Source organism: Procambarus clarkii, chromosome 8 (genome assembly GCF_040958095.1).
Source record: "Procambarus clarkii isolate CNS0578487 chromosome 8, FALCON_Pclarkii_2.0, whole genome shotgun sequence".
In the NCBI taxonomy this organism is placed as follows: domain Eukaryota; kingdom Metazoa; phylum Arthropoda; class Malacostraca; order Decapoda; family Cambaridae; genus Procambarus; species Procambarus clarkii.
In genome coordinates this window covers 39,842,752-39,865,992 of record NC_091157.1, presented here as the reverse complement: position 1 = coordinate 39,865,992, position 23,241 = coordinate 39,842,752, and the positions used below count along the sequence as shown (strand labels likewise).

General features: G+C 39.5%; 2 protein-coding genes across 2 annotated transcripts in view; one reads left to right on the top strand and one right to left on the bottom strand.

Moving 5' to 3' along the window:
- LOC123759722 (alpha-1,6-mannosyl-glycoprotein 2-beta-N-acetylglucosaminyltransferase) overlaps nucleotides 1-23,241 on the top strand; it is a 318,171-nt gene that overhangs the window by 28,842 nt on the left and 266,088 nt on the right. The window lies entirely within an intron of this gene.
- LOC138360440 (putative uncharacterized protein DDB_G0290521) lies at nucleotides 2,177-21,489 on the bottom strand. The gene is made up of 2 exons (XM_069320259.1): nucleotides 21,370-21,489; nucleotides 2,177-2,827 (listed from the first exon to the last, which is right to left on the bottom strand). Exons 1-2 carry the CDS (start codon nucleotides 21,487-21,489, stop codon nucleotides 2,177-2,179), a joined length of 771 nt encoding a protein of 256 aa, XP_069176360.1.

Here is a 23,241-nt window from a genome sequence, read left to right as displayed (position 1 = left end):
TAGGACGTCAGTGGTAATCCGCAGTGGACATCTGTAGTAATCTCCATTGGACATCTGTGGTAATCCCCAGTGGACATCTGTGGTAATCTCCAGTGGGCATCTGTTGTAATCACCAGTGGACATCTGTGATAATCCCCAGTGAACATCTGTGGTAATCCCAGTGGAAATCTGTGGTAATCCCCAGTGGATATCTGTGGTAATCTCCAGTGGACATATGTTGTAATCCCCAGTCGACATCTGTGGTAATCCACTGAGGACATCTGTGGTAATCCACATAGGACGTCTGTGGTAATCCGCAGTGGACATCTGTATTAATCTCCAGTGGACATCTGTTGCAATCCTCAGTGGACATCTGTGGTAATCCCCAGAGGACATCTGTGGTAATCCCCAGTGGACATCTGTGGTAATCCCCAGTGGACATCTGTGGTAATCCCCAGAGGATATCTGTAGTAATTCCCAGTGGACATCTGTGGTAATCTCCAGTGGACATCTGTAGCTATCTCCAGTGGACATCTGCTGTAATCCCCAGTGGACATCTGTGGTAATCCTCAGTGGACATCTGTGGTTATCCTCAGTGGACATCTGTGGTAATCCTCAGTGGACATCTGTGGTTATCCTCAGTGGACATCTGTGATAATCTTCAGTGGACATCTGCGGTTATCCTCAGTGGACATCTTTTTAAATACACAGTGGTCATGAATGGAAATCGTAATTGGACATCGGTTTTAATCATTAGTTTATATATTTTCTAATCATCAGTGCATACCTTCAGTAATCATCAGTTGACATTTTTTTAATGACCACCGAACATCTTTGTTGCTCATCACTGGACATCTTTGTTGCTCATCATTGGACATCGTTGGTACTCATCACTGGACATCTTTAGTACTCATCACTGGACATCTTTGGTGCTCATCACTGGACATCTTTGGTGCTCATCACTGGACATCTTTGGTGTTCATCACTGGACATCTTTGGTGTTCATCACTGGACATCTTTGGTACTCATCACTGGACATCTTTGGTACTCATCACTGAAGATCTTTGGTACTCATCACTGGACATCTTTAGTACTCATCACTGGGCATCTTTGGTGCTCATCACTGGACATCTTTGGTGTTCATCACTGGACATCTTTGGTACTCATCACTGGACATCTTTGGTACTCATCACTGGACATCTTTGATACTCATCACTGGACATCTTTGGTACTCATCACTGGACATCTTTGTTACTCATCACTGTATATCTTTGGTTCTCTTCACTGGACATCTTTGGTGTTCATCACTGGACATCTTTGGTACTCATCACTGGACACCTTTGGTGCTCATCACTGGACACGTTTGGTACTCTTCACTGGACACGTTTGGTACTCTTCACTGGACACGTTTGGTACTCATCACTGGACACGTTTGGTGCTCATCACTGGACACGTTTGGTGCTCATCACTGGACACGTTTGGTACTCTTCACTGGACATCTGTGGTACTCATCACTGGACACCTTTGGTACTCATCACTGGACATCTTCGGTAATTCCCAGTTGTTGTATTTAGTAATCCATAGTCGTCATCTTCGGTAATCCCCCATTTGACATCAGTAGTAATCCGTCGTTGACATCTTTTAAAATCCTCAGTATATCTTTGGTTATCTTCAGTGGACATTTTTATTATTTATTTATATATACTTCAAGATACATTGGGTTTAGGAGAATACTTAACACAGGTGTTTTTGCGTTCTTGTCAAGCCACTAACACGCATAGCGTTTCGTGCAGGTCCTTCATTTGTTTACATGTAATTAACACACGAGAATGTATGGAGTGAGTGTATGTTTAGTATGTGAAGGGACTTTAACGGAGGGGCTGAGTGTTGTCTGAAGACGGACGGAGTTTGTGATAGTTCTGAGAGCAGATTTTTGCTGGGTGATGATGGACTTGAGGTGGTTTGCGATGGTTGAGCCCCATGCATAAATATCAGATGTAAGATAGGGATAGATTAGTGCGTAGTATAGTGAGAGGAGAGCAGAGTTGGGAGCATAATATCTAATTTTAGTAAGTATACCGACCGTTTGTGAGACATTTTTGGTAATCAGAAGAGGACAACTTGGTAATCAGTTAAGGACATCTTTAGTAATCAGTAGAGGTATTCTTTGGTAATCATTAGAGGACATATTTGGTTATCAGTAGAGGTCATCTTTGCAGACCAAGAATCGAATTGTTAGGGAGTAGAGCTTGCGCCAGTAGCTGCCATGATGGGACGGTACTCCCTCCCGTTGGGAAGGAGTACCACTCTCCCGTTGGGAAGGAGTACCACTCTCCCGTTGGGATGAAGTACCACTCTCCCGTTGGGAAGGAGTACCACTCTCCCGTTGGGAAGGAGTACCACTCTCCCGTTGTGAAGGAGTACCACTCTCCCGTTGGGAAGGAGTACCACTCTCCCGTTGGGAAGGAGTACCACTCTCCCGTTGGGAAGGAGTACCACTCTCCCGTTGGGAAGGAGTACCACTCTCCCGTTGGGAAGGAGTACCACTCTCCCGTTGGGATGAAGTACCACTCTCCCGTTGGGAAGGAGTACCACTCTCCCGTTGGGATGAAGTACCACTCTCCCGTTGGGAAGGAGTACCACTCTCCCGTTGGGAAGGAGTACCACTCTCCCGTTGGGATGAAGTACCACTCTCCCGTTGGGAAGGAGTACCACTCTCCCGTTGGGAAGGAGTACCACTCTCCCGTTGGGAAGGAGTACCACTCTCCCGTTGGGAAGGAGTACCACTCTCCCGTTGGAAAGGAGTACCACTCTCCCGTTGAGAACGCCTAACAGTCCCTCGTGAAGCCTGAAAACAGAGGATCACACGCCACCAAAACTCTGATACATGAGATTGGAAACTATCCCATCACTGCCGGAGGAACGACTTATAGTGTTTGAAACTTTGTTCCATTCGGCAGCTGAAGCTCTTACTGACGGCAAGCATTAGGTAGCAAAGAGTGTTCATTAAGGCATAATATAGAATATACCTTTATTAATAAACAGTTGAGGTTCTTTATCAGGCAGTGTGAAGTATATATCCGTAATTAAGCTTAGTTTTTCTGTGATGATTCACTTTCGTTCTGTATCGATTTCTGTCATGTGAGAAGATTGAGTGAGGCCACAGTAGAGGGAACTGGCTCACCGGCCTTGTGCGCCTGGGGCCCGTGACTCCGGTGAGTACTGGTGCACAGTGTGAACTGGTTCTCTCCGTTTAACTGTTCAGCACGTGCACAGTACTCATAGTGGACTCCGTCAGGAAGAGAGTTGGATAGTTTACATCTAACTGTAGACTGATATGGCTCTACGGCGCTGGTTTGAGCATCACTTGTTACACTGAATCGATGTGGTTGATCACATAGGTACACTGAAGTGATGTGGTTGATCACATAGGTACACTGAAGTGATGTGGTTGATCACATAGGTACACTGAAGTAATGTGGTTGATCACATAGGTACACTGAAGTGATGTGGTTGATCACATAGGTACACTGAAGTAATGTGGTTGATCACATAGGTACACTGAAGTGATGTGGTTGATCACATAGGTACACTGAAGTGATGTGGTTGATCACATAGGTACACTGAAGTGATGTGGTTGATCACATAGGTACACTGAAGTGATGTGGTTGATCACATAGGTACACAAGGTGTGATCTAACGAGATGGTTGGGTAATGTTCTTAGGTGAGGTCATAAACAGATTAGACCAGGGATTGGTCTCGTTGACTGGGACAGTTTTGACCAGGGATTGGTCTCGTTGACTGGGACAGTTTAGACCAGGGATTGGTCTCGTTGGCTGCGGCAGTTTTGACCAGGGATTGGTCTCGTTGACTGGGACAATTTAGACCAGGGATTGGTCTCGTTGACTGGGACATTTATTAGTAAATGTCCCAGTCAAACTCTTCGTATTTATTAGTAAAAATGAAATGAAAGGAAAGAAGTCTGATAAATTGTTTGAAATGCTCAGACGGAAATTTTGTCACCCGAATACCCATGAAATTTTTTGAATTTCAGGGGTTTCTGAAATATTGTATTTAAGGATTTTCTTAAATTTATGGATTTCAGGAGTTTCTGAAATTTTTGAATTTCAAGATGCAGCCGTGGCAGAGAAATTGTCATTTAAAAAGGCCTTCAAATTATATAATCACGTAGTCTCCTTATCTCTATAAAGTAGTAACCTAATGAACACTGTGGCGTCCTTCCCGTAGCCTGTGGCAGTGTTCTACATGGTCTTAATTTTAATAAAGGCGAAATAAAGCATTTTGGCTGCTTTTAAATTAATCTGTCAAGTCTTTTTTGAGGACCAAAGTTTATCTGCTGCCAATACAGCATGCACAACCTTTGTAAATTCGACAGTTAGGCTACGTTATGAAAAGGTGTAAGGTAAAGTTCTCTATAATATTATGTAAATACGCAGATGAATTCAAAAGTTTGTCTATTAACAGTTTTTACAAAAATGATGGCAGCATAAGAGATTAGTTCTCAACCGTCAAGATTTTCAAATTAAAGGAAGATTATAATGTAGGCTGAACAGATTTTTGGTAAAATGTACACAATAAAAAAAGTTTTAATATTAACTATTTTTTCATGACAAGATGCGGCTGCTGGAGGATTAGTGAATTTATAAATACACCTGACACTAAAATTACACCAGAAAATAAAAATATCTGCGTTACATTCATATAAATAACTAATAACCAACAAAGTCATAAACTACGAAATTTTTGCTGGCCAGTTGTACAATTACAGTTTATAAAATTATCAAATAAAACAAAAATGAAAAAGAATTTGACGTAATAATCGCCACTTTAATTTACAAAAATCAGATTGAGCGAAATATTTTCTACAAGCTCCGGAAGAAGTTGATACATTAGGGTTAAAAAAAAAACAATTTCAAATTGTTGGTCAAGAGCCTTCACTACCTGCAAATATCCTATATATAATTTTAGTTACAAGTGAGAATTTATATCCTAATTTAGTAAAGAGCTTTGTTCGAGTAAATAGGCAATAATTTATCAAAAGGAAACATTACTAAATACGAAATATATTAAGGAAAAAATATGATAAGAAACTTTAGCGAAGTTGAATAGTTTATGCAAATGATCAGCAAGTGTCCACATATAAGGGGAAGTGTCCACATGTAGGGGGAAGTGTCCACATGTATGGGGAAGTGTCCACATGTATGGGGGAAGTGTCCACATGTAGGGGGAAGTGTCCACATGTATAGGGGGGGAAGTGTCCACATGAAGGGGGAAGTGTCCACATGTATGGGGAAGTGTCCACATATAAGGGGAAGTGTCCACATGTAGGGGGAAGTGTCCACATGTATGGGGAAGTGTCCACATGTATGGGGGAAGTGTCCACATGTAGGGGGAAGTGTCCACATGTATAGGGGGGGAAGTGTCCACATGAAGGGGGAAGTGTCCACATGTATGGGGAAGTGTCCACATATAAGGGGAAGTCTCCACATGTAGGGGGAAGTGTCCACATGTATAGGGGGGGGGGAAGTGTCCACATGAAGGGGGAAGTGTCCACATGAACGGGGAAGTGTCCACATGTATGGGGAAGTGTCCACATATAAGGGGAAGTGTCCACATGTAGGGGGAAGTGTCCACATGTATAGGGGGGGGAAGTGTCCACATGAAGGGGGAAGTGTCCACATGTATGGGGGGGGAAGTGTCCACATGTATGGGGGGGGAAGTGTCCACATGTAGGGGGAAGTGTCCACATGTATGGGGAAGTGTCCACATGTATGGGGGAAGTGTCCACATGTAGGGGGAAGTGTCCACATGTATAGGGGGGGAAGTGTCCACATGAAGGGGGAAGTGTCCAGTAGTAGGGAGTAAGAGCCACAGACGATATTTTTTTTTGGGGAGAGGACCCCTGTGGACTGTAAGAGCCACAGACGATATTTTTTTTTCAGAAAATATCGTCTGTGGATCTTAGGGGTTTTCAGGCAAATTTGGGGAGTCACAGATTTGGAAGTAAGGAATTCTTATGAGAAAAATAATTTCCGAGATCTTAGAAGTTTGTTAATCATTCTTATGATGAAAATAAGTAGGAAAATCTTAAAGAAAAGTTTTAGAAAAAATCGTGTTTGTGTCACAGCATTTCCAGGTAAACTCTATGGACAACCTTTGCCCGTTTTCAATCACACATTTGTAAAAGGACCATTTTCAGAGAATATTGTCTTAGATGTTTTGTTAAGGAAAACAGACAACTTATCCATAACATTTAGTTTTATATCCATTTACGGCTATTTCGCCTGTAATCTGTGAAAACTTGTCAGAGTCCATTTTATACCCAATTTTCGGCAGAGTCCAGTTTATGCTCAAATTCGCCAGAGTCTACTTTGAGAGCAAAATTAGTCAGAGACAGTATTTAGCTCATATTTCATCAGAGTCCAATTATCAACAGAAATTCACCAGAGTCTACTTTGAGAGCAAAATTAGTCAGAGACAGTATTTTGCTCATATTTCATCAGAGTCCAGTTCTTGATCGAAATTCATCAGAGTCCGCTTTGAGAGCAATATTCATCAGAGACAGTTTTAGCTCATATTTCATCAGAGACCATTTTATACCTAAAAATGAACAGAGTCCACTTTGTGAGCAAATTAGTCAGAGACAGTATTTAGCTCATATTTCATCAGAGTCCAGTTTATGCTCAAATTCGCCAGAGTCTACTTTGAGAGCAATATTCGTCAGAGACAGTTTTAGCTCATATTTCATCAGAGACCATTTTATACCTAAAAATGAACAGAGTCCACTTTGTGAGCAAATTAGTCAGAGTCAGTATTTAGCTCATATTTCGTCAGAGTCTACTTTGTGCCAAAATATTCAGAGTCCAGTTCATGATCGAAATTAATCAGAGTCCAATTAAAGACCCAAATTTGGCAGAGACCACATTTTCGCTACTAGCAGTCCAATCCCCCTGAAATTTTAAACAGTCATATTTCAGACGTAGTAAATGAGATCAAGTCAGTTACAGAGCTCCAGCTCTTGTCCCCCTGTATTTGCATATTTTCTCTATATTCACTGTGTTCTTCGTATTCTCATCCGTGTTCACTCCATGTTCTACAAATGTTCTCAGTCCCATTCAGTTCATATTTTCACAAGTATCTCCATTTTTTTCTGTAATCTTTCTCTTAGTCTCATTATGTTCTCTACAAAGTCTAGTCATATTTCTATGTTTTCATGTTCATCACATGTTCTCTTTACAACTTTTATACTCAATATTCATGCTAACTTCCATATTTTGTGTTCTTTGTCAATATTCATGTTCCTCTACAAGTTCATGGTCCTCACAAGATCACTTCGTTTTTCACCTTCACTTACATGTTTTCTACATTCTTTGTCATATTCTCCATGTTCTTCACAAGTCCATTGTTCATTCTTTGTATTCCCTATTCTCCTTATCATGTTTTCATGTTCTCTGTAAGTTCATATTCCCAGCATGTTCACTGTATTCATCAACTTTTTCTTACATGTTTTCTGTGTTCACCGTATGTTCACTGTGTTCATTCCCTTACTTAACCTCAATTTCTTTTAACCAATTCGTTTCTTCCATTCACTAACTAGTTCTTTGTCAAATAATATTATACTGCATTACAGTTTCCTCAACAATTTTAGTCACCCAGTTTTTATTTGCAAAACTATGTCAAAGTAATTCTCGTAGTCAACTTAATAGTTCTACCAGCCATGTTCTTAAACAGATCTACTCTTTATTCAGTTCCCAAATTTACAAAGACAAACCTTTCTTGTAACTTCTTAACTAAAAATCTTTCGCCAATCAACTAAAACATAGTCACTTTCGTCATTTCTCAACTAAACTTATTATCCAGTCAACTAAAAATAGTCAGAAATAGCCTCGTTCAACACTGTTCTTAACTAAAACAACCTTTCTCTTAGCTAAAAATTGTCAAAGGAAACTTTTTCAGCACTTTCTTAACAGGCGCTATGTTTCATCAAGAAAAATTGCCAAAGGACACTTTCCAAAACTGTTCATAACTAGCTTTTATCCATCGTCAATCAACTAAAAATAATAACTTTCATCATTTCTTAACTAAACATATTCCCCATTCATCAGAAAATAACCGTGTTCATCATGTTTCATTGTCATTTCTTAACTAAAATTATCTGCCAATCATCAGAAAAAGTCATGTTCATCATGTTTTGGCTTTTGCTCAACTAAAAGTATTCATCGGTCAACTAAAAATAGTTACTTCATCATGTTTCCTTGTCATTTCTTAACTGAAATATCACTTCTCTCATCTGAAAATAGTCAGGATTAACCTCATTCAACACCGTTCTTAACTAAAACAGCCTTTCGCTTAGCTAAAAATTGTCAAAGGAATCTTTTCAGCACTGTTCATAACTAACTTTATCCATAGTCAAGTAAGAAAATATAGTCAAAGATATCTATCATCGTCGTTCTTAACTGGCATTATACTTTGTGGAGCACTAAAATAGTCACTGTCATCATGTCTTGTCTTTTTCCATAACTAAAAGTATTCATCGGTCAACTAAAAAATAGTTACTTCATCATGTTTCCTTGTCATTTCTTAACTGAAATATCACTTCTCTCATCTGAAATAGTCATGTATAGCCTCTTTCCAACACTGTTCCTAACTAAAGTAACCTTTCACTTCGCTAGAATAGTCATATTCATCGTTGTTCCTAACTAAAATTATATGTCGTTAAGTAAGAAATATAGTCAAAGACACTCTTCGAGACATCAAAGACTTACTCAAAGACACCAAAGTTACACTCTAAGACTTCCTTCGAGACATCAAAGACTTCCTTAAGACTTCAATGGGACTCTTCGAGATATCAAAAGACACTCTCAAACACTCAAAATTTACTTGCATCCTCAAAGTTATTCTCAGAGGCATAAAAGTCATTCTCAGAGCTATCAAATTATTCTCGATGTCATCAAAAGTATTTTCTCGTTCATCAAAGTTAATCTCAGAGTTAACAAAGGTAATCTCTAACTCACTCTCGTACATCAAAGTTGTTTCAAAGACATCAAAGTTAATCTCAGAGTTATCCAAAGATATTCTCATGTCCACAAAAGTTATTCTGAGCTATCAAAGTTAATCTCAAACATCTCCGTTCATAAAAGTTATTCTCTAAGAGCTATCAAAGTTATTCTCAGTCATCAAAGTTATTCCAAGAGACGTCAAAGTTAATCCAAGACATCATCTTTCATCAAAGATATTCTCTCTAAGCCATCAATGTTCTTCTCTAAGACATAAAAGTTATTCTCTATGTCATCAAAAAGTTATTCTCTGAGCTAACAAAATACTACTCATGTTCTCAAAGACATTCTCCAATTCATCAATGTTGTTTCAAAGACATCAAAGTTAATCTCAGAGTTATCCAAAGACATTCTCAAAGTCATCTAAAGTTATTCTCTAAGACATCAAAGTTATTCTAAGAGTTATCAAAAGTTATTCTCAGTCATGTTATGTTATTCTCTAACTCACTTCCATTCATCAAAGACATTCTCTAAGCCCTCAATGTTCTTCTCTAAGACATAAAAGTTATTCCCAGAGTCATCAAAAAGTTATTCTTCGAAACATAAAATTTGCTCTGTAAGATATCTTCGTTCATCAAACTTATTCTCCGAGATATCTAAAGTTATTCTCAGAACAATCAAAAGTTATTCTAAGACAACAAAAGTTATTCTCAGAGCTACCCAAAGCTATTCTCAGAGTCACCTTCGTTCGTCAGAGAAACTTTCAAAAACATCTTTGTTCAACAAACTTGTTTTCAAAGTCATCAAAAGTTAATCTAAGACATCTGCTTTCATCAAAGTTATTTTCAGAGACATCTAAAGTTATTATGTAAGACATAAAAGTTATTCTCAGAGACATCAAATGTTATTCTCGAAGTCATCAAAGATATTTTCAGAGACATCTAAAGTTAATTTCTATGTTATAAAGTTATTCTCAGAGACATCTAAAGTTAATATTGGTCATCAAAGTTGTTCTCTAAACATCAATGTTGTTCTCCAAGACATCAAAGATGTTCTCAAAATCATAAAAGTTATTCCCAGAGCTATCAAAGTTATTCTCAAAGTCATCAAAGTTATTCAAAGAGCTAACAAAAGTTATTCTCTAAGTAACCTTTCGTTCATCAGAGAAGCTTTCTAAGACATCTTCTTCCATAAAAGTTATTTTCAGAGACATCTAAAGTTATTCTCAGAGTCATCAAAGTGATCTCTAATTCACCTTTGTTCTCCCAAAGTTGTTCTCTAAGACACCTTCGTTCATCAAAGAAACTCTCTCTAAACCATCAATGTTATTCTTTAAGACATCTTCAGTCATAAAATTTCTCTCCAAAATGTAACTAGTTCAGCTTTTCATACCAAACCTGCATTTCTGTTAAAACATATTTTCTTAGTTTCTTTACCCTAAAACTGTTCTCTGAACTACACTGTTCAAACCTACGTAACCTATCCTCTCCACCCAATGTTACTTAGTTAACGTAACGTTCCTAAACCTAACTTTATCTATCCTAACATAACTTACCTTACCTTACCTATGTTACCTTACCTTACCTATCTTACCTAACTTTACCTATCTTACCTATCTTACCTAACTTTACCTATGTTACCTTACCTTACCTAACCTAACCTAACTTCACCTATGTTACCTTACCTTACCTACCTTTCCTAACTTAACCTGCTTAACCTATCTTACCTATCTTACCTAACTTTACCTATCTTACCTAACTTAACTTTCATAACCTAACTTTACCTATCCTAACATAACTTACCTTACCTTCCCTATCTTACCTAACTTTACCTATCCTAACATAACTTACCTTACCTATCATACCTAACTTAACCTAACTTTACCTATCCTAACTTAACTTACCTAACTTATTCTGCTTAACCTAACTTACCTACATTACCTAACTTAACCTGCATAACCTAACTTTACCTATGTTACCTTACTTTACCTAACTTAACCTGCATAACCTAACTTTACCTTTGTTACCTTACCGTACCTTACCTATCTTACCTAACCTAACCTAACTTTACCTATGTTACCTTACCTTACCTTACCTATCTTACCTACCTTACCTTACCTATCTTACCTATCCTTACGTAACCTAACTTGCTTTACCTAACTTAATCTTACATTCCCAAACTGATGTATCCTAACTTATCTAGTCAAACCAGACATGATCTAACTTACATAAGTAATCCTTCTTGTCTTTTGTGTTTCGTCAATCATTGTCTCATATTCATTTACTCATTTCATTAGTTAATTTCTCAAATGGTCACTTATGCATTTCAAGTGCTATTTGTTAGAGATTGGATATTTAAGCATTTCAAAGAATTTTTGTTATATATGGGCATTTACTCATTTCAAGGGATAATTTCTCAAATGGACGTTTTTGCATTTCAAGTGTTATTTGTTTAAGATTGGGTGTTTAACCATTTCAAAGGTTTTTCTTATATATGGGAACTTACTCGTTTCAAGGGCCAATTTCTCAAATGGTCATTTTTGCAGATCAAGGGTTATTTGTTAAAGTTCATCAAGTTGCTCATAAGTTGTATTTAGTAGGTTCTATCTTATGTTCTTATTCCCCAACCCCTTAACCTAACCTCTTGTAATCTTAGTGTATTTAGTAGGTTCTATCTTATGTTCTTATTTCCCAACCCTTTACCCTAACCTTTCAGATGTAGTTTTGTTTCTCCTTTTTGTATATTTTTACCCAAACCCACCATCCCACTTAACCTTCTTTCCTTCTTTACTTTGATTCTCCTACTCCTTCTAACCCTCCTTTTCTATCTCTCTCCCTTATTCTCTCTCTTCCTCCCCCTCTCTCTCCCTCATTTGCTCAAATGCTCTCTTGTTTCTCAAATTCAAGTCTTATTGCTCCCATTCTCACACCCTCATTCTCATTCACTTAGTTTTTCTTTTTCTCAATTCAAGTCTTAGTGCTCCCATGCCCACACTCTCTCTCATTCTCTCTTCTTTGGTCCCATTTTCTTCCGCCCCCTCTCTCTTACTCCTTGCTCTTCTTTCATGCTCTCACTCCCTTGAGCTCTTGTTTCTCAATTTCAAGTCTTAGTAGATCTGATTCTTTACTATTGTAATTTTATTATTACTATGATAAAGAATGAACTTATATGTGAAAACAAAGTAAAGAAGGAAAGAAGGTTAAGTGGGATGGTGGGTTTGGGTAAAAATATACAAAAAGGAGAAACAAAACTACATCTGAAAGGTTAGGGTAAAGGGTTGGGAAATAAGAACATAAGATAGAACCTACTAAATACACTAAGATTACAAGAGGTTAGGTTAAGGGGTTGGGGAATAAGAACATAAGATAGAACCTACTAAATACAACTTATGAGCAACTTGATGAACTTTAACAAATAACCCTTGATCTGCAAAAATGACCATTTGAGAAATTGGCCCTTGAAACGAGTAAGTTCCCATATATAAGAAAAACCTTTGAAATGGTTAAACACCCAATCTTAAACAAATAACACTTGAAATGCAAAAACGTCCATTTGAGAAATTATCCCTTGAAATGAGTAAATGCCCATATATAACAAAAATTCTTTGAAATGCTTAAATATCCAATCTCTAACAAATAGCACTTGAAATGCATAAGTGACCATTTGAGAAATTAACTAATGAAATGAGTAAATGAATATGAGACAATGATTGACGAAACACAAAAGACAAGAAGGATTACTTATGTAAGTTAGATCATGTCTGGTTTGACTAGATAAGTTAGGATACATCAGTTTGGGAATGTAAGATTAAGTTAGGTAAAGCAAGTTAGGTTACGTAAGGATAGGTAAGATAGGTAAGGTAAGGTAGGTAAGATAGGTAAGGTAAGGTAAGGTAACATAGGTAAAGTTAGGTTAGGTTAGGTAAGATAGGTAAGGTACGGTAAGGTAACATAGGTAAAGTTAGGTTATGCAGGTTAAGTTAGGTAAGATAGGTAAAGTAAGGTAACATAGGTAAAGTTAGGTTATGCAGGTTAAGTTAGGTAATGTAGGTAAGTTAGGTTAAGCAGAATAAGTTAGGTAAGTTAAGTTAGGATAGGTAAAGTTAGGTTAAGTTAGGTATGATAGGTAAGGTAAGTTATGTTAGGATAGGTAAAGTTAGGTAAGATAGGGAAGGTAAGGTAAGTTATGTTAGGATAGGTAAAGTTAGGTTATGAAAGTTAAGTTAGGTAAGATAGGTAAAGTTAGGTAAGATAGGTAAGATAGGTTAAGCAGGTTAAGTTAGGAAAGGTAGGTAAGGTAAGGTAACATAGGTGAAGTTAGGTTAGGTTAGGTAAGGTAAGGTAACATAGGTAAAGTTAGGTAAGATAGGTAAGATAGGTAAAGTTAGGTAAGATAGGTAAGGTAAGGTAACATAGGTAAGGTAAGGTAAGTTATGTTAGGATAGATAAAGTTAGGTTTAGGAACGTTACGTTAACTAAGTAACATTGGGTGGAGAGGATAGGTTACGTAGGTTTGAACAGTGTAGTTCAGAGAACAGTTTTAGGGTAAAGAAACTAAGAAAATATGTTTTAACAGAAATGCAGGTTTGGTATGAAAAGCTGAACTAGTTACATTTTGGAGAGAAATTTTATGACTGAAGATGTCTTAAAGAATAACATTGATGGTTTAGAGAGAGTTTCTTTGATGAACGAAGGTGTCTTAGAGAACAACTTTGGGAGAACAAAGGTGAATTAGAGATCACTTTGATGACTCTGAGAATAACTTTAGATGTCTCTGAAAATAACTTTTATGGAAGAAGATGTCTTAGAAAGCTTCTCTGATGAACGAAAGGTTACTTAGAGAATAACTTTTGTTAGCTCTTTGAATAACTTTGATGACTTTGAGAATAACTTTGATAGCTCTGGGAATAACTTTTATGATTTTGAGAACATCTTTGATGTCTTGGAGAACAACATTGATGTTTAGAGAACAACTTTGATGACCAATATTAACTTTAGATGTCTCTGAGAATAACTTTATAACATAGAAATTAACTTTAGATGTCTCTGAAAATATCTTTGATGACTTCGAGAATAACATTTGATGTCTCTGAGAATAACTTTTATGTCTTACATAATAACTTTAGATGTCTCTGAAAATAACTTTGATGAAAGCAGATGTCTTAGATTAACTTTTGATGACTTTGAAAACAAGTTTGTTGAACAAAGATGTTTTTGAAAGTTTCTCTGACGAACGAAGGTGACTCTGAGAATAGCTTTGGGTAGCTCTGAGAATAACTTTTGTTGTCTTAGAATAACTTTTGATTGTTCTGAGAATAACTTTAGATATCTCGGAGAATAAGTTTGATGAACGAAGATATCTTACAGAGCAAATTTTATGTTTCGAAGAATAACTTTTTGATGACTCTGGGAATAACTTTTATGTCTTAGAGAAGAACATTGAGGGCTTAGAGAATGTCTTTGATGAATGGAAGTGAGTTAGAGAATAACATAACATGACTGAGAATAACTTTTGATAACTCTTAGAATAACTTTGATGTCTTAGAGAATAACTTTAGATGACTTTGAGAATGTCTTTGGATAACTCTGAGATTAACTTTGATGTCTTTGAAACAACATTGATGAATTGGAGAATGTCTTTGAGAACATGAGTAGTATTTTGTTAGCTCAGAGAATAACTTTTTGATGACATAGAGAATAACTTTTATGTCTTAGAGAAGAACATTGATGGCTTAGAGAGAATATCTTTGATGAAAGATGATGTCTTGGATTAACTTTGACGTCTCTTGGAATAACTTTGATGACTGAGAATAACTTTGATAGCTCTTAGAGAATAACTTTTATGAACGGAGATGTTTGAGATTAACTTTGATAGCTCAGAATAACTTTTGTGGACATGAGAATATCTTTGGATAACTCTGAGATTAACTTTGATGTCTTTGAAACAACTTTGATGTACGAGAGTGAGTTAGAGATTACCTTTGTTAACTCTGAGATTAACTTTGATGAACGAGAAAATACTTTTGATGACATCGAGAATAATTTGATAGCTCTGAGAATGACTTTTATGCCTCTGAGAATAACTTTGAGGATGCAAGTAAATTTTGAGTGTTTGAGAGTGTCTTTTGATATCTCGAAGAGTCCCATTGAAGTCTTAAGGAAGTCTTTGATGTCTCGAAGGAAGTCTTAGAGTGTAACTTTGGTGTCTTTGAGTAAGTCTTTGATGTCTCGAAGAGTGTCTTTGACTATATTTCTTACTTAACGACATATAATTTTAGTTAGGAACAACGATGAATATGACTATTCTAGCGAAGTGAAAGGTTACTTTAGTTAGGAACAGTGTTGGAAAGAGGCTATACATGACTATTTCAGATGAGAGAAGTGATATTTCAGTTAAGAAATGACAAGGAAACATGATGAAGTAACTATTTTTTAGTTGACCGATGAATACTTTTAGTTATGGAAAAAGACAAGACATGATGACAGTGACTATTTTAGTGCTCCACAAAGTATAATGCCAGTTAAGAACGACGATGATAGATATCTTTGACTATATTTTCTTACTTGACTATGGATAAAGTTAGTTATGAACAGTGCTGAAAAGATTCCTTTGACAATTTTTAGCTAAGCGAAAGGCTGTTTTAGTTAAGAACGGTGTTGAATGAGGTTAATCCTGACTATTTTCAGATGAGAGAAGTGATATTTCAGTTAAGAAATGACAAGGAAACATGATGAAGTAACTATTTTTAGTTGACCGATGAATACTTTTAGTTGAGCAAAAGCCAAAACATGATGAACATGACTTTTTCTGATGATTGGCAGATAATTTTAGTTAAGAAATGACAATGAAACATGATGAACACGGTTATTTTCTGATGAATGGGGAATATGTTTAGTTAAGAAATGATGAAAGTTATTATTTTTAGTTGATTGACGATGGATAAAAGCTAGTTATGAACAGTTTTGGAAAGTGTCCTTTGGCAATTTTTCTTGATGAAACATAGCGCCTGTTAAGAAAGTGCTGAAAAAGTTTCCTTTGACAATTTTTAGCTAAGAGAAAGGTTGTTTTAGTTAAGAACAGTGTTGAACGAGGCTATTTCTGACTATTTTTAGTTGACTGGATAATAAGTTTAGTTGAGAAATGACGAAAGTGACTATGTTTTAGTTGATTGGCGAAAGATTTTTAGTTAAGAAGTTACAAGAAAGGTTTGTCTTTGTAAATTTGGGAACTGAATAAAGAGTAGATCTGTTTAAGAACATGGCTGGTAGAACTATTAAGTTGACTACGAGAATTACTTTGACATAGTTTTGCAAATAAAAACTGGGTGACTAAAATTGTTGAGGAAACTGTAATGCAGTATAATATTATTTGACAAAGAACTAGTTAGTGAATGGAAGAAACGAATTGGTTAAAAGAAATTGAGGTTAAGTAAGGGAATGAACACAGTGAACATACGGTGAACACAGAAAACATGTAAGAAAAAGTTGATGAATACAGTGAACATGCTGGGAATATGAACTTACAGAGAACATGAAAACATGATAAGGAGAATAGGGAATACAAAGAATGAACAATGGACTTGTGAAGAACATGGAGAATATGACAAAGAATGTAGAAAACATGTAAGTGAAGGTGAAAAACGAAGTGATCTTGTGAGGACCATGAACTTGTAGAGGAACATGAATATTGACAAAGAACACAAAATATGGAAGTTAGCATGAATATTGAGTATAAAAGTTGTAAAGAGAACATGTGATGAACATGAAAACATAGAAATATGACTAGACTTTGTAGAGAACATAATGAGACTAAGAGAAAGATTACAGAAAAAAATGGAGATACTTGTGAAAATATGAACTGAATGGGACTGAGAACATTTGTAGAACATGGAGTGAACACGGATGAGAATACGAAGAACACAGTGAATATAGAGAAAATATGCAAATACAGGGGGACAAGAGCTGGAGCTCTGTAACTGACTTGATCTCATTTACTACGTCTGAAATATGACTGTTTAAAATTTCAGGGGGATTGGACTGCTAGTAGCGAAAATGTGGTCTCTGCCAAATTTGGGTCTTTAATTGGACTCTGATTAATTTCGATCATGAACTGGACTCTGAATATTTTGGCACAAAGTAGACTCTGACGAAATATGAGCTAAATACTGACTCTGACTAATTTGCTCACAAAGTGGACTCTGTTCATTTTTAGGTATAAAATGGTCTCTGATGAAATATGAGCTAAAACTGTCTCTGACGAATATTGCTCTCAAAGTAGACTCTGGCGAATTTGAGCATAAACTGGACTCTGATGAAATATGAGCTAAATACTGTCTCTGACTAATTTGCTCACAAAGTGGACTCTGTTCATTTTTAGGTATAAAATGGTCTCTGATGAAATATGAGCTAAAACTGTCTCTGATGAATATTGCTCTCAAAGCGGACTCTGATGAATTTCGATCAAGAACTGGACTCTGATGAAATATGAGCAAAATACTGTCTCTGACTAATTTTGCTCTCAAAGTAGACTCTGGTGAATTTCTGTTGATAATTGGACTCTGATGAAATATGAGCTAAATACTGTCTCTGACTAATTTTGCTCTCAAAGTAGACTCTGGCGAATTTGAGCATAAACTGGACTCTGCCGAAAATTGGGTATAAAATGGACTCTGACAAGTTTTCACAGATTACAGGCGAAATAGCCGTAAATGGATATAAAACTAAATGTTATGGATAAGTTGTCTGTTTTCCTTAACAAAACATCTAAGACAATATTCTCTGAAAATGGTCCTTTTACAAATGTGTGATTGAAAACGGGCAAAGGTTGTCCATAGAGTTTACCTGGAAATGCTGTGACACAAACACGATTTTTTCTAAAACTTTTCTTTAAGATTTTCCTACTTATTTTCATCATAAGAATGATTAACAAACTTCTAAGATCTCGGAAATTATTTTTCTCATAAGAATTCCTTACTTCCAAATCTGTGACTCCCCAAATTTGCCTGAAAACCCCTAAGATCCACAGACGATATTTTCTGAAAAAAAAATATCGTCTGTGGCTCTTACAGTCCACAGGGGTCCTCTCCCCAAAAAAAAATATCGTCTGTGGCTCTTACTCCCTACTACTGTGTCCACATGTATGGGGAAGTGTCCACATATAAGGGGAAGTCTCCACATGTAGGGGGAAGTGTCCACATGTATAGGGGGGGGGGGAAGTGTCCACATGAAGGGGGAAGTGTCCACATGAACGGGGAAGTGTCCACATGTATGGGGAAGTGTCCACATATAAGGGGAAGTGTCCACATGTAGGGGGAAGTGTCCACATGTATAGGGGGGGGAAGTGTCCACATGAAGGGGGAAGTGTCCACATGTATGGGGAAGTGTCCACATATAAGGGGAAGTGTCCACATGTAGGGGGAAGTGTCCACATGTATGGGGGGGGGGAAGTGTCCACATGTAGGGGGAAGTGTCCACATGAAGGGGGAAGTGTTCACATGTAGGGGGAAGTGTTCACATGTAGGGGAAAGTGTTCACATGTAGGGGGAAGTGTCCACATGTAGAGGCGGAAGTGTTCACATGTAGGGGGGAAGTGTCCACATGTAGGGGCGGAAGTGTTCACATGTAGGGGGGAAGTGTCCACATGTAGGGGAAAGTGTTCACATGTAGGGGGAAGTGTCCACATGTAGGGGGGAAGTGTCCACATGTAGGGGAAAGTGTTCACATGTAGGGGGAAGTGTCCACATGTAGGGGGGAAGTGTTCACATGTAGGGGGAAGTGTCCACATGTAGGGGGAAGTGTCCACATGTAGGGGGGAAATGTCCACATGTAGGGGGAAGTGTCCACATGTAGGGGGGAAGTGTTCACATGTAGGGAGGAAGTGTCCACATGTAGGGGGGGGGGAAGTGTTCACATGTAGGGGGGAAGTGTCCACATGTGGGGGGGAGTGTTCACATGTAGGGGGAAGTGTTCACATGTAGGGGGAAGTATCCACATGTAGGGGGGAAGTGTCCACATGTAGGGGGGGAAGTGTCCACATGTAGGGGGAAGTGTTCACATGTAGGGGGGAAGTGTTCACATGTAGGGGGGGGGGAGTGTCCACATGTAGGGGGGAAGTGTTCAAATGTAGGGGGGGGAGTGTCCACATGTATGGGGGGAAGTGTCCATATGTATGGGGGGAAGTGTCCACATGTAGAGGGAAGTGTTCACATGTAGGGGGGGGGGAAGTGTCCACATGTAGAGGGAAGTGTTCACATGTAGGGGGGGGAGTGTCCACATGTAGGGGGGAAGTGTCCACATGTAGGGGGGAGTGTCCACATGTAGGGGGAAGTGTCCACATGTAGGGAGGAGTGTCCACATGTAGGGGGGAAGTGTCCACATGTAGGGGGAAGTGTTCACATGTAGGGGGAAGTGTTCACATGTAGGGGGGAAGTGTCCACATGTAGGGGGGAAGTGTCCACATGTAGGGGGAAGTGTTCACATGTAGGGGGGAAGTGTCCACATGTATGGGGGAAGTGTCTACATGTAGGGGGGAAGTGTCCACATGTAGGGGGGAAGTGTCCACATGTAGGGGGAAGTGTTCACATGTAGGGGGGAAGTGTTCACATGTAGGGGAAGTGTTCACATGTAGGGGGGAAGTGTCCACATGTAGGAGGGAAATGTCCACATGTAGGGGGAAGTGTCCACATGTAGGGGGGAAATGTCCACATGTAGGGGGAAGTGTCCACATGTAGGGGGGGAAGTGTTCACATGTAGGGAGGAAGTGTCCACATGTAGGGGGGGGGAAGTGTTCACATGTAGGGGGGAAGTGTCCACATGTGGGGGGGAGTGTTCACATGTAGGGGGGAAGTGTTCACATGTAGGGAGGAAGTGTCCACATGTAGGGGGAAGTGTCCACATGTAGGGGGAAGTGTCCACATGTAGGGGGGAAGTGTCCACATGTAGGGGGGAGTGTCCACATGTAGGGGGGAGTGTCCACATGTAGGGGGGAGTGTCCACTTGTAGGGGGAAGTGTTCACATGTAGGGGGAAGTGTCCACATGTAGGGGGAAGTGTTCACATGTAGGGGGGAAGTGTTCACATGTAGGGGGAAGTATTCACATGAAGGGAGGGAAGTGTCCACATGTAGGCGGAAGTCTCCACATATATGCGGGGGAAGTGTCCACATGTAGGGAGGGAAGTGTCCACATGTAGGCGGAAGTGTCCACATGTAGGGGGAAGTGTCCACATGTAGGGGGGAAGTGTCCACATGTAGGGGGGGAAGTGTCCACATGTAGGGAGGGAAGTGTCCACATGTAGGGGGGAAGTGTCCACATGTAGGGGGGAAGTGTCCACATGTAGGCGGAAGTGTCCACATGTAGGGGGAAGTGTCCACATGTAGGGGGGAAGTGTCCACATGTAGGGGGGGAAGTGTCCACATGTAGGGAGGGAAGTGTCCACATGTAGGGAGGGAAGTGTCCACATGTAGGGAGGGAAGTGTCCACATGTAGGGAGGGAAGTGTCCACATGTAGGCGGAAGTGTCCACATGTAGGGGGGGAGTGTCCACATGTAGGGAGGGAAGTGTCCACATGTAGGGAGGGAAGTGTCCACATGTAGGGAGGGAAGTGTTCACATGTAGGGAGGGAAGTGTTCACATGTAGGGGGAAGTGTCCACATGTAGGGAGGGAAGTGTCCACATGTAGGCGGAAGTGTCCACATGTAGGGGGGGAAGTGTCCACATGTAGGGAGGGAAGTGTCCACATGTAGGGAGGGAAGTGTCCACATGTAGGGAGGGAAGTGTCCACATGTAGGGAGGGAAGTGTCCACATGTCGGGGGGAAGTGTCCACATGTAGGGGGAAGTGTCCACATGTAGGGGGGAAGTGTCCACATGTAGGCGGAAGTGTCCACATGTAGGGGGGGAAGTGTCCACATGTAGGGAGGGAAGTGTCCACATGTAGGGAGGGAAGTGTCCACATGTAAGGAGGGAAGTGTCCACATGTAGGGAGGGAAGTGTCCACATGTAGGCGGAAGTGTCCACATGTAGGGGGGAAGTGTCCACATGTAGGGGGGGAAGTGTCCACATGTAGGGAGGGAAGTGTCCACATGTAGGGAGGGAAGTGTCCACATGTAGGGAGGAAGTGTCCACATTTGAATATTCTTTTTTGATGAAGGAGAGAAGATCAGAATATTATATATGGTTTTTTAACTTCTATGAAAAGCAATGTAATTTTAAATAGCATTTCCCTATCAACACTTACTAGAGGAAAATTGACTTCTCCCTATAACCTTCAGCGTGCAGGATGCGCTTAGAGCGCTTAATAAGACTTAAAGTCAATTTAAATTGTTTACGCTGACAACTTGTGTCCAAAATTAAATAAATAAACTCGTGATATTTACGTAAAGAGGGAAATCAGACTTTTCCTTTGATGTCTCGACTAATTTACGATCAAATATTAAAACGTTCGGAGTCTCCAGTTCCTCAAGGATCTTAACACAGACTTCGAAGAAATCGTTCATATTCAGTATATATATATTGATGATGTTTTTAATAAGAACGTAAACAGCAAGATTGTTGACATAACATAATCACATTTACGGGAAGCGTTTATAATGATAAAAAAAACGTTCTGTCACATGTAAAGGGCTTGGTATTGACTAGACATTTTCAATCTTTTAAAAACATACAACACACACAACAAGGTTAGGTTAGGTTAGGTTAGGTAAGGTTAGGTTAGGTTAGGTTAGGTTAGGTTAGGTTAGGTTAGGTTAAAAACATACGACACACACAACAAGGTTAGGTTAGGTTAGGTTAGGTTAGGTAAGGTTAGGTAAGGTTAGGTTAGGTTAGGTTACGTTAGGTTAGGTTAGGTTAGGTTAGGTTAGGTTAAAAACATACGACACACACAACAAGGTTAGGTTAGGTTAGGTTAGGTTAGGTTAGGTAAGGTTAGGTTAGGTTAGGTTAAAAACATACGACACACACAACAAGGTTAGGTTAGGTTAGGTTAGGTTAGGTTAGGTAAGGTTAGGTTAGGTTAGGTTAAAAACATACGACACACACAACAAGGTTAGGTTAGGTTAGGTTAGGTTAGGTAAGGTTAGGTAAGGTTAGGTTAGGTTAGGTAAGGTTAGGTTAGGTTAGGTTACGTTAGGTTAGGTTAGGTTAGGTTAGGTTAGGTTAAAAACATACGACACACACAACAAGGTTAGGTTAGGTTAGGTTAGGTTAGGTAAGGTTAGGTAAGGTTAGGTTAGGTTAGGTTAGGTTAGGTTAGGTTAGGTTAGGTTAAAAACATACGACACACACAACAAGGCACTGAGACATAGTCTTAGCACTTCATCAGTCTTGGCACTCCATCAGTCTTGGCACTCCATCAGCCTTGTCACTCCATCAGTCTCGGCACTCCATCAGCCTTGACACTCCATCAGTCTTGGCACTCCATCAGCCTTGTCACTCCATCAGTCTCGGCACTCCATCAGCCTTGACACTCCATCAGTCTTGGCACTCCATCAGCCTTGTCACTCCATCAGTCTCGGCACTCCATCAGCCTTGACACTCTATCAGTCTCGGCACTCCATCAGTCTTGGCACTCCATCAGTCTTGGCACTCCATCAGTCAAATTAGCACTCCAACAGTCTTGGCACTTCATCAGTCTTGGCACTCCATCAGTCTTGGCACTTCATCAGTCTTGGCACTCCAGCAGTCTTAGCACTTTCTCAGTCTTGGCACTCAATCAGTCTTGGCACTCCATCATTCTTGGCACTCCATCCGTCTTTGTACTCCATCAGTCTTGGCACTCCATCAGTCTTGGCACTTCATCAGTTTTGGCACTCCATCAGTCTTGGCACTCCATCAGTCTTGGCACTTCATCAGTTTTGGCACTCCATCAGTCTTGGCACTCCATCAGTCTTGGTACTCCATCAGTCTTGGCACTCCATCAGTCTTGGTACTCCATCAGTCTTGGCACTTCATCAGTCTTTGCACTCAATCAGTCTCGGCACTCCATCAGTCTCAGCACTCCATCAGTCTTGGCACTCCATCAGTCTCAGCACTCCATCAGTCTCAGTACTCCATCAGTCTTGGCACTCCATCAGTCTCGGCACTCCATCAGTCTTGGCACTCCATCAGTCTCAGCACTCCATCAGTCTTGGCACTCCATCAGTCTTGGCACTCCATCAGTCTCAGCACTCCATCAGTCTTGGCACTCCATCAGTCTCAGCACTCCATCAGTCTCAGTACTCCATCAGTCTTGGCACTCCATCAGTCTC